The following is a 12,888-nucleotide window of genomic DNA, read 5'->3' as shown; positions in this document are numbered from 1 at the left end:
TCTACTTTATGTAATCATTTATCATAATCAGTTATGAAATCAGATCCCTTCTGCTTACATGGACCACATCTCCAATTGCATGTCTTCTGTAACAGAATGTGTGAGGGAGGTTTAGTCACGCAAACGAGGCTGTGTAATGGTCAAATTTAATATTCCCTTATCCTGTGCGTTGGAAGAAAGAGGAGTTCTGACCCTGTCCCTTGGCATTACAGTCTTAAAGGCATCCTAAGCTTTTACTATCGATACTTTTCTATGTTCCCTTTCCTTCAAAGCTAAACTCTTTTCACTCTAGGAGTCTGAGAGGGATGGCAGATAATGTCTTGTTTAACAAAGGTCATAGTTCTCTGTGTGGCAGCCCTGTATGTCACAGAGGTATATCTATAGACATCTGTGAAGTATTAAAAGTCTTTTTGTTTGTTCCTATCAGGCGTTTGAATGACAACGATATTTCTGTTTTGGAAGCTATCGGACTTTTCAAGAAATTGCCCAACCTCAGAAAAATGTAAGTTTGAGTCACTTGCTTGTTAGAATACATGCTGCCTTGGATTACGAAGAAGGATGGAGGTTTTGTAGTTTAGTACTGCAATAGCTGAAATCACTTTTTTAATGTGAATTGAAGGAAACAGAATGAGTTGTCTGTTAGATGGACAGGCCCAGGTAAACCAGAGAGACAGATGAAGATTCCCTAGGCTGACATTTCGGTGTTCTTTAGGCTGTATTTCTTAAAGTCTTTGACTTATGAAGACTGAAGGGAATTCTGTCCCAGAATTCATTCAGATGTATGCTTATTGCTAGAGATGGCTACAGATTTTAGCATATTGATTTTGTCTTCTGAATGTGTAGTGTGACTCCAGCTAGTGTGATTGTTTCAAATAGTCAAAGGAAAATAGTATAAGATATAGATGATGGCAGCTTCTTTTGATCATTATTGTTTTAAAGATGAGAATCAATTAGTTAATTTAGAGATCAGTCATTCAATTATATCTGTATAATTCTGTTGAACAGCCTGTCGTGGTTGTGCCACAGCCTGACTCCTGGCACTGTACAATGTATGTATTTAATAAGAGCTGTGTTTTGGAAAGTGAGTAATCTGTTAGATACCTCCTAATAGTCTTCTAAATGGATCTTTCTGAAGTTATTTAAAGTTTTAACCCTCTGGCCCTATTGCTAATGTCTCATCTAACTGTTTACTTTTAGTAAGAATTTATTGCTAGAGTCAAGGTAATTTAGGAAAACCAACCAACCAGGCATTTTGTTCTGCATTCATTTCACATGGCTTATGCCATCTGGAGCTTCCTGGCCATTTGTACCCATGTAAAATCCCAGGGGCTTTGGAGACCACTGTAATGGGATTCTTATGTCAGTTTTATTTCTGCAAGACTTTCAGGTGCAGCGTTGCAGGTTTGGGAGTGGGGGTTGTATGTGCAAGCACAGGCCACCAGACTTGGGGAATTAATTATGTACATTGGTATTGGCCTAGTATTTTGTGAATGAACCATAAGTTGTAGCTATGGTGCACTTAGAAAAAGTTGTTGAGATTGTTGAAGCACTCCATTTTCTATGTAAGTAGACAGCAAATGAGAATGAAAAATGCATGGTATATTAAAAATGTACACAAATTGCAAGCATCTGTCCTCATCAAACCTTCAGGGTTTATGTTTTGAAAATTGGAGAGGTGTGATAGCTGAAATAATTTCTTTCATTTTATTTAATACTTACTGTAGTCAAGTTATGGTGCTGTCCTTCCTGTTCCCATCAATCACTCAGGTGCGAGGGATGCCTCGACAGGCTGCATTGTTAGGCATAAATGCAGCATGAAACAGAGTTTTGGGGATTTTTTAGGCATTTGTTTCCTCTGAAACAAAAAAAAATCTTTCTGCTTTGTTCTTGGTAGGTGAGGAGAACTGAACTGCACAGGTTGAGTTCAAACAGATGGCAAAAAGAAGTTGTGCCCTATACCTCATAAAATGTGTGTCTCATGGATTTTTAGTGACAGCCTCCAAGCAGAGGCTCTTTAGGTAAACTTTGTATTTGAGCTAATTCTTTTGTTCTACCTAAGGTTGTGAAGACATTTCTGAATTTGAATAAAGGTATTTTCTGAAAAGGATGTTTTTTTGTGTAAGTGGAACAACATTTTAACCATAACCTTGCCCAGTAGCTTGATCCTTAAGAAGCCAGATGAGACTTCTTTTTTCCTGGTCCCATTTTGTGAAGGGAAGGAGTTACTAGGAAAAACAAAATGAGCAAACAAACATCCCTTTCTTTCTATGTTATTATTTGGCCTTTACTAAGTGTCCTTCTGCTAATAATAGGCACCTCTCCATCACGCAAGAAGGAAAATGAAGGGAAATGCCAGCGGATGGGATTGCTGCTGCTAATGGCCCTAATGCAGCAGCTCTGTGTGTGGCAGGAATGATGCATGTGGTCTTCATTAAGTCTTACTTCTGCTATTAAATTAAGGAGGAATAATGCTGATCAAACCCCCATTTTTCAGTGTGTATAAGGGACAAGAAATTTTACTGTTATTTGATTGGCAATATTGACTCTCTCTCATCATATTCCTTGTCTGTTCAAATGTTAAAGGAAAACAGCAGGTGGAGGAACCTTTCTGGAAATTGCATTACTTCCTAGGCTTGAGAAAACAGTTCAGAGCTTCACAGTAGTGGACTATTAGCCTAAATCACCTTTTTTGTTGGTTTGGTTTTTTGATTTTTTTGTTTTGTTTTGTTTATTTAATCTCTGTAATTCTCTTTCTTCTGAAATTAATCTGAATATCTGAAATCTGGATATCTTAATAGGCATTTGAATGATTGCTCTCTGAATGTCCTTTAGTTTAAGACTAGTGACAGATCCTTGTCAAGGAAATTTGCAAAGAAACTACTTGCAGAGTATTGTGGTTCCAGTGGCTAGTAAAGCTCCAGCATAATTCCAGAGATAGAGGGATTAGTTCGTCCTTCCTCTTGATGAGTGTTTCATATTAGTACCTCCTCATCTTACATTATGCTTAAGTGTAGCTTTTATTTATAACATAAACACTGTGAGGAGGTCTGCAAATTGGACCTTAAGGAGAATTTACTTGCATTCTAGATGTACGCTCACATTTGTTCTTTTGTCACTCAAGCTCCATCAATTGTCTGTGTCTGTACGTGTGTTGTGGCGTATCACAGTCTCGGGTTTTCTAATAAGATTCCAAAGGGAAGTAGTCATAGACTTGGCATGGACATATTAGGGTTGCTTCAGTGTGTATATGTGTAAATAGTCTTTAATTATATATTCACATAATAGCTTTCAGTTGGACCCTTGCTCCAGCCCCTTGCTAGGTTCCTCATCTCCTGATTCGGTGCAGTTCCTACGCTCACCATGCTTTGCCTCAGCAGAAGGCCAGTGTCCTGTCCCTCTTCTCTGTACTTCTCTCTAGCCACTGACAAAACTACTCTTCTTATTGAGGTTCCCTTCCTAGCCCTCACACACAATTACTCCACGGCCTTGCCTTGAGCTGTTTGTTTATAGCCTTCACAGGTGTCTCTGGGGCCCCTTCTCCATCCAGCCAAGGATGTCACTTCTGAATACTGCCTGGGAGTGGTAAAGTAAATACTTTAGAGAAACGTGCCCAGCCCCAAACTTGGCACAGACACTGTAGCTTGGTGTCATGCACTGTTTTATGAGACAATGGAAGATGTCATTCAAAGAAGAATCCAAATTAAAAAATCTCTGTAAAATTAGTGTCTAAAATTCAAATTTTCCAATAAACATGTCTTGCAGTCTCCTTGGATTGTGGTAGGAAACATAAATATCTCTGTTAAAGACTAAGAATTCAGCTAAATCCCAACATTTTCTCAGGGAAGATGTATCCTTTGAATGGAACACCTACATGGTAGTTACCAATTAACAAATTTGAATTCAGAATTTATTTGAGTGCTTCAGGCTTTTCATAAAAAAATATTAGAGTTCTGAGATATGAGGAAAATGGTATTTTGGTTAGCTTTATTTCCTGGAATAGAAGCACGTCCTTCTTTTGTTTAAAAAAAATAAGAAAAACAAAACTAAAAAGTATCTACCTCTAAACATGAAAAGGACACCTGACAGTTCTTTTAAATTTTTTATTCTTTTATTTTTTAAAATTCTTCTAAATCTTGCCAATTTTATAAAGTAAATACATAAAAAAGAAAGGGGTACTGTCAGACCACCTTTGCAACAGGTTGTACTGCCAACCCCACCTCTAATATGTAATTATCTTTTAAGTGTCATTTGTAAATATTCCTCCTAAGCTGTATCTTATTGTACTATGTGTCAGCCCAGGATTTAATCCATTTTACTGCAAAACAAAATTAAGTCTTGATATAGAAATTCGAAGGTCACAGATCCATAATGTAAAGTTATGCCATATTTTACTTAGGAATTAAATTGCTAAGATTGCCCTGCTGGTTTGTATGGTTAACATGTCTGCATGTGCCTTTAAAATAAAAAATTCGACTTCAGTAATTAGCTGCAAAATCCCATATACATAATGCTATTTTCATAACTTAAATTTTAATCCATCTTTATGTTTAGTGCTTTTACAGTGGAATAAAGAGGTTGATGTAGATTCTTGTAGACAGATCTAACCCGGTCGAGAAGTAATTTACTGGGATCTCTAGTGGGTTTTGCAAAGTGCCCTGACCTCTGTGTTGCTTTCATTGCATTCTTACCGTACTACCTCACCTGATCTTGCAAGTGTAAAGGGATGACTTGTTTCTGAAAGCTAAAGTCACATTACAGTGGCTTCCACGCTCCAAGACCTGTGTTGCTAGTATTTTTCAGGGTGGTTAGAAAAGAGCATTTTGAATCTGCTTGAAGTGCAAAAGAAATACAAGGATGCATTTCTGAGCTCCATTAGAGTGGGAGCAGCTCCATGACTTGGTTTTTTGGGGGTATCCTATCCCTGTCAGATAGAAAGGCTCCAGGACCTGCTGCTCCCCAGCACTGGGAGCTGGAGGCTTCTGCCTTTGTGCAGAGGAGGTGGAAGTTGCTAGTGGAAGTTCTCACTCAACACAGCAAGATCTTGCATAAGGCAGGGATGAGGGGTGACATTACTGTTGGCAGAGGTAAGGTTTTGACACTTTTGTGGAAGGGAACAGTTCTTTGCTCCCAACAACTAACAAATTCAGCATGAAGCAAACACTGGGACTACCTCAAGTTGTTAATTAGTAAAAATACCCTCCAGTGCTTGGGGACTTCCATGGCAGTGGGAGCCTGGAGGGGTCTTCTGGCCATGGCAGACAGGTTTAAGCTCCAAAACCCCCTGGGTACCTATCTCAGTGGGAGCACAGAGATGCACTTGCCTGCTGAAGTGGGATGCTGACACATAAGGAGAGCCTGCAGCTCCCAGATGTCAGCTCCAGAGCCTGCCCACTCCCCAGCGCCTACATGAAATCAGTGGGACTCGCAGTTCCCGCTCAGGTCCCAGCAGCTGTTTCTGCGAGGAAAAATTGGCAATGAGCTCACATTCAAAATAAAAGGTGAACTGCCATACTACATGCACTGCTGGGGAGAAAGGGGACTGAACTCTTTTCTCAGAGAACAAGAACAATAAAAAAAAATTACTTCAAAACCTGAAAGGGACGTCTAACAGTTCATTATGTTAAGTCTTGCCAAAGTTACAAAGTGAACGTAAAATATGGACTTGTAATAGGAAGCGTCAGGCTGTCTTGGCAATAGCTGGTACTGCCAACCCCACCTCTAGTATATAATTGCCTTTGGAGGCTTAATTTGTCTGTAAATATTTCTCCAATGTTGAATTGTATGGAGTGTCAGCCCAAGATTTAACACATTTTACATGCAAAATAAAATTGAATCATGATGAAATTTTCAGACTAGAAGTCAGTTTCAAATAGAGAATGTCAAGTTTCTTGGGGAGGTAAAAGTAGTTTGTGTCCTTGGAAACAGCTGTTACCTGCTGTTCTTTCCCCTAAGAATAAATTTTGCGATGGCAATTGAGGTTGCAGTCATGTGTCACTTGTTATATAGAAACAGACTTTGGTTTTGGAAATTAAATTGTAAAGAGTGTTGTGGTACATAGCATTTGGGCTTATTGTGTGCCTCTCCCTTTTTTACCAATAAGGCCATCATTCTGCTCTCCTGAATGCATGTAGGAGTGTCACTGGGCATACCTGTCTGTCTGTAATATTTAAGACTTTCAGTGCCATCCTGCTGCTGAGAACTCATCCTACATAAGCCAGCTAGACTGTTGGTAAAAGCTGTAAAACCTTCTCAGCATCCTGCAGAAGAATGCAACAGCACTGGGGTTTTCCTCCTAACATACACTTAAAAATTCCAAACATTTCACCAACAGATGGAAATATTCTAGAGAAACTCCCACTCAGGCTGTTGTATGATAAAACTACAAAGTTCAAGGTGAGACCAAGCAGAGCCTTTGCACTCGGACTGCACACTGGTGGTCATTCTTGTGGGAAGGTGTGTTGGTAACGCAGTGATGTATTAATTGCATGCTGGAATGTTAAAATTGACCCAGCAGGTACAGCAGGATGAATGGTTCTGTTAAACCTGCATAGAGTCCAGCTTGTTCTGTGCTCAGAAATAATATTATTCTAAACTTTAGCCATAAAGTAAATAAAATCTGACTGAAAAGTGAGCTGTGTGAACAGTGTCACCTTGATAACTTCTTAGATCTGTTAATTTCCTATTCACTGCCCCACATAAAGTAGACCTAGGCTTGCTGAAAATTTCTTTTGACCTCTTACCTAAAAAGTCTGGAAATAGGATTAAATGTTATTACCAAGACAAATCAGGAAGTATTTACAGAAACAATACCCTTTCTTGAATGACCAGGTTGACTATAGGCTCCCATTAGGGTCCTGCCAGAGGGCATAGATAACTTGGGAGATCCTCAAGACTCGTTTTATTTTCCACTGTCTTCCACTATTTCAAGAAGAATTCCTTATAGAAGCTTAGTGTTGCAAGAGGATGGGGCTTTTCTATAATGGGAGTTTGCTATAAAGTCTGTCAGAAATTTTTTTTCTGATTTAAAAAAAAAAATCCTTCTCAAGTGCTATGATCATGTATGAAAGAATCTTTTAGTACTGGAAGGATGGAGTAGAGCTCTCTGAGCTGCAGAACAGGCAAAAGTTTCACTGCTTTCATTTTTCAAGGTTTGTATCAGTTGATTATCTTTGCTGGGAATTCTAGACCAAAAAGTATGTTATTTCTTGTGTTTATTATTCTAGTAGGTCAGACTTTAAGGAGGATACTTTTTTTTTTTTTTTTTTAGTGAATGTCATCTACCTTTTTTAATTGTTATTGTTGCATTCTGGTATGGGAAGCTTTCATTAAGGAAGACAAATAAAGAAATCCAGGTTTGCAAAACATCTGCTTTGATAATACCCCAAGAGGGGATTGCAGGGCAGTGTCATCTTTACCTATATTATTGTAAAGCTTGTCGTTTCTCTGCCTTGCAACTTTGATTTCATCATAGCATTTAATCTTGGATTTTCAGATCTTTTGCATGGGAAATATATATATAATTGGCTTCTTCAGAAACTGCTAGCATATTTTTGGATAATTGAAATTGTTGAAATGATCAGGCATTATTAACTCAAATGAGTGAAGCTCCCTATCTACAGAAGTTCTTTGGCAGCAATTAAAATTCACATGGTTTGGATTGTATAAAGGTGCCAATTTCTTTGCAAATTACAGCCAGCCTTTTTCTCCAATATTTGCTCTCTTCTTCCTTGAGTATCTAATCATCTGTAAGTTGTACAGATGTTTTAATATATGTGACTAAATATCTTCTAGATGGTAAAAACTAACTAATAAAGCTTTGTAACTACAAATATAGGTCAGTTTGCAATCTGTGAATTGAAAGTCAAAGACTTTGTTTATTATAGTAACTTACCCTCCCTTCCCACCACAAACATTAACTAATTTTTTCATTTATTTTTGTGCAAATATGCATCATGGCATGATCTTTACCGGGAAAGGGGTCACTGGGAGCTTTTATTTATGCCAACATTCAAAAGAGATGCTGAGCTCTAAACATTTCCACTAGAGCAATAGCTCAGCCCCAAAATTAAATGCATATGTCAGAATATCCTTCCTTGACTTGCTTTGACACTGAACATAAACTCTTCTTGTGAGTGTTAGCACAAAGTACTAAACTTCTGGAAAGCAAAATCTGCATGTAAGTATTTCTATATGTTTTCATGTTATTTTTGGCTGATTGCTGGCATACTCCTATTCTTTCTGATCACAGAATGCACAAGAGGTGATGGGCCACATGCTTTAGGGCCCACTATCTGACAGTTGTTCTGCAGACATAAACCAGCGTACTCAAGTTTCCCACATGAAACATATCTCCATGACTCAACTTTTTTTTTATTAAGTGATGACTTCTGCAAAGAGCAAGACCCACATTATTTCTATCTAAGGCCAAGCTGTCCTGTTGCCATGTCTTCTGTCAACTTTTATCCCAACAAGATCGCCTGTTCTTCTCAGCAGAGTAGCCCGGGTGTTAATCTGATACCTTGTCATTTGTTTTATATCACCTGGAATTGGATTTTGAAACTATTACTCATGCTGCGTGTGGACTGGGATCATTTCTGGAATAATGTGCTATTCAGTATGAGTAATAGTGTTGGAATTTGGCATCTTCTTGGGAGCAAAAGCATATATTTTACTTTCTCTTTTTTTGTTGTAGACAGTAAAACAAAGAATAGTGTTTCCTGTTATAAACTTAAATAAATAAGATAATTCATCATAAACTATACAGGTCATCATAGGAGATGCTTGAAGGACTGAGGCCCAAGGTTTTCACGTGCTTAAGGCCTTTTATAAAAATGTTTTAAATAATTCAATGCCATTTATTTTTATGCATCTCTAATGGCATTTTATCATTCAGAAATTGTCTGTTCACTGGGTTTTTCACAAATATGAAATATTCAAAAGGTTAATTTTGCATTTCATCAGAATTTCATTTGACTTTGTAGATTGACGTTTTCCAATGTTGATCTATAAGCAAACATCTTGAGACTGTATAGGCAGAGTAAATATTTAGAAAATAATGCTGTATATTGCAGTAGCTGTGAATTGGGAATTAAGTGATACTCATTTCATTTTGAGTGGTGGTGTTAAATTTAAGTGCCTGGGAGGTCGTGAATGCACATATTAAAATTTATATTAGGTACATGCAGTCACGTAGTTTTGGATGTTACTCCAGTGTTGAGTTTAAAAAGAGTAAATGTCCTGGTACATTAAATAAAAGTGGTCTGCATTTCAGTGTGTGGTACCTGTTTCACTGGTAGTAGCATTAACCAATTCTTGCCAGATGAGCACTGAGTCCCAAGCATGGTCCATAACTTCATGGACATAAATCAGATTTTAGAAACCCCCCACTTATTTTATCCCTGAGACCCTTACAAGCAAGAATGACATGATTTGTTAAAGACCTCGTAGTTCTATTAAATTCAATGCTCTTGATATATCTGATATAGTTGTGATTTTGATGAGTGAAGAGGAGCTGTTTGTAAGTTCAGTAGGTGTACTTTTGAACTTCTGTGTGCTCTCCTTGCTGAAGGGATGTCTCTCTAGATAAGCACTAGAAGGCACATATTCTTCCCATCTTCCTCCTCCCAGTGTGATGACGTATGTTTGGAATAAAATGCTAATAATTATATTATTGTGACTGGTTGTGTCCTTCCAGAAACCTAAGCAACAATAAGATCAAGGAAATCCGAGAAGGCACGTTTGATGGAGCTTCAGGAGTGCAGGAACTGATTCTGACAGAGAATCAACTGGAATCAGTGCATGGACGAATGTTCAGAGGCCTCACAGGGCTAAAGACATTGTAAGTGCCCAGACTTGTCCTTCTCTGTTCCTCTCTGAGTGGCAGTGCTCAAGTTCAGCAATGCCTGCTAAAATATCTGTTAATACACAATGAGCTCTAAGGCGGGGTCTTGTATCACTATCATGATGTTTTCAATGTATTTCTAGTCCTGGGTAGGTTTGAGATTTGTCTGCTAGTTCTGTGAAAAAAAACAAATTTTAAAGAATTTGGGGAGTAACATGATGGTGAACCTGTCATGGGTCAAATTTAGACACTTTCAATCATTTAATGCTTTTAATATTTTGTTATTTTCTATGGAAAGAAGGTATGTAGGAACATGTTTACTATCTATTAGTCCATCATCCCACTCCATCTCCACCCAAACTGGAATTGTTGGTCTACTTAAACCAAACCTCAGCCTAGGCTAGGAGCCTAAAAGCTTTTTAATACCCTACAACTTTATGAAATCATTAGGTAGGGAGTGAAGAAACACTCAAGTTACTGCTGCCAACAAAACAGGCATAGCTAAGCAACTTTAAGGCAGGTATAACCAAACTGTGATAGGTCCTGCTGACAGAAGGTAACTGGCCACTCACTATGCAACAGGTGTAGTGGCCCATGAGCACAGGCATCACTTTGAACTAGCCACAGCATGCTCTTTCTTGCTCTTTCTTGCCCACACCAAGTACCATAAAAGTTATGTCTGGGTATAGTATTAATGGGGTTGTGGTTGGGGAGAGTGTGAAAGAGACATAGAGCCCACATGCATAAGAAATCAGTTTGGTATTACTTTTGTGCTTAGCCAACCTTTGTAATTTATTTCTGAGAACTAACACTTGTACATAAACTCATAGTACCTAATACTAATTTATTTTCATGTTAAAAGTTATATTGAAAGAAGGCTCTCAGACAAGACTTCAAGATGGTGTCCAATCCACCATCCTGAGAAGCAGTCAGGGACTAGGCTTCTGGTTACAACAGACTTGTGCCAGGCAATACGTATGATTTGTACATGAAAAATGTCTCTCTTGCAGTCCTCCCTGATACAGAAAGCAAGCACTTGACTGTGTGGATGCTGTTAGTACACAGACCCTAGGAATCAAAATGTGATTCAAAATCTGCAATTTAGTCATTAGCAGCAAATACTTCTTATGTTACAATGTATCATGGCACAATTACTTCAGTCCTTACTCAAGTGTAAAAAAATATCTAAGTTTCACTTCAAGAATTTTGGCCTGTAATGGTGAATACAGACCTTTTCTTTTGCTGTTCCTTTAACAAATTTTTTCTGTAGCCATCTGTTCTTTAATTTAATGTACACACTTTACTAAGGGGTTTGAAAATACCGTCTATAGATACTAAATTAATTTTTATACTTTAAAGCAGCCTGTGGCAATGCTCCTAAACAAAAATCAGCATTTTTTAATAAAAAGATGCTTAACATTCAAGCTATCCTGCTGACCTGATTTACATTTCCCCCTAGCTGATAAAGCAGTCTAAATATACACAGCATGATATGAGGATCTGTAAGGATAAGTATTCCTTCAGGAAGGGCACGCGTTGCATGGTGAACCATGATACAAACCCAAAGGTTTTGGCTTGAGGGACATGTATTTCTGTCCATTAATTGACTTTGAACATAAGAATTGTGATCTTTTACAAAGATGCCACATTGGACAAGGTCATGGTCCAGTTTTTAAAAGACCATATGTTTCCTGAAATGTAATAAATTTCTGTGCAAGACATACTGACATCCAAATTCAGTCACCACATCTTGAAGTATGACTGCCTGATACTTTACATACAGAACTGAGAAAATGTTTCCAACTGCAACTAAGCCAGTAAGGGCCTTACTTCTCTTATTTACTACTCTATTCATTTTAGAGCTTGTGGTCTCGACCTGGCTTTCAGGCAACTTCGTACTCCATGTGTAAGTCTCTGTGCCCTGTGACTTTTATGACATAGTTTCACCCCAGTTGCAACACCAAAACTCTGAAGACTGAAGTGCCTGTGACAGTAACTTTACGTAGCAAACAGTAATGCAAAAGCAATGTAACATTCAGGTGTCCAACACTGTGTTTGTGATTACACTGTGAATTTCTTCCCAGCCATATCTAATCTCTCTTTGGTGTTTTTCAAGCGTCTATCGATGTAGCATCTAAACACCCAACTGGTGGATACCAATCTGAGATTTAAATCCAGACTTCTAAGGGAGTCTGAATTTTCATTGCTCACTGCATGAATTAGATACCAAGGAATTAACCCTCCTCTATTTGGAGGATCAGTTCACTGGAACAGCAGCATGAGTTGCATATATTTGGTGGATTTTTGGTAGTATGCTTTAATTACTGAATAATTTTTCACCTAAGTAGGAATATCGCAACTGTGTAGTGATGTTTACAGACCCAGATGTTGATTGGCATGCAGCGTAACAAATACACATGAGCCTTTTTTTGCTATGAAGTGAAACAAGATACTACAGTCTTTCAGTTTAATTGGGCTTTATCGTCGAGTTCATTGTTACCATAACAACTCAGAGATGTATCTTCAAAAACACAGCACTGATTCATCTGGTACAAACACTGAGCAAAGACCATTTTATAGGATGGTTACTGATTTCTGTCTTGTCAATTAATGATTATAATAACATTTCAGAGCTTGTGATAGGTCTGGAAATCTTTCCTAAATATTCCTTGATTTCTGCTGAGGATGCTGTTTCCTTCCATACTTATGCAGTGTGGATTACAAAAACATCCATGACAGGACTAGAAGTAATGCAGCTAGTATCGGACCGGATGCATCCATGGGTCCTGAGGGAACCAGAAGATGAAGTTGTGCAGACACTATCCATCATGTTAGAGAAGTCATGGCAGTTTGATGAAGTTCCCACTGACTGGAAAAGGGGAAACATAACCCCTATTTTTAAAAAGGGAAATAAGGAAGACCTGGGGAACTATAGGCCAGTCAGCCTCAACTCTTGGAGGAGATCCTCCTGGAAACTATGCTGAGGCATATGGAAAATAAGGAAGTGATTGGTGACAGCCAGGATGGCCTCAGTAAGGGCAAATCAT

General features: G+C 38.3%; 1 protein-coding gene across 1 annotated transcript in view; it reads left to right on the top strand.

Moving 5' to 3' along the window:
* SLIT3 (slit guidance ligand 3) overlaps positions 1–12,888 on the top strand; it is a 530,317-nt gene that overhangs the window by 402,230 nt on the left and 115,199 nt on the right. The window contains exons 17-18 of the mRNA XM_040604595.1: positions 428–502; positions 9,695–9,838. Coding sequence (XP_040460529.1) covers positions 428–502; positions 9,695–9,838 — 219 coding nt within the window. The remainder of the gene's footprint in view (positions 1–427; positions 503–9,694; positions 9,839–12,888) is intronic.

The sequence above is a fragment of the Falco naumanni genome, chromosome 8 (assembly GCF_017639655.2).
Source record: "Falco naumanni isolate bFalNau1 chromosome 8, bFalNau1.pat, whole genome shotgun sequence".
Lineage (NCBI taxonomy): Eukaryota > Metazoa > Chordata > Aves > Falconiformes > Falconidae > Falco > Falco naumanni.
Note: the sequence above shows the minus strand (reverse complement) of the source record. Positions and strands in the feature narration are given on the sequence as shown.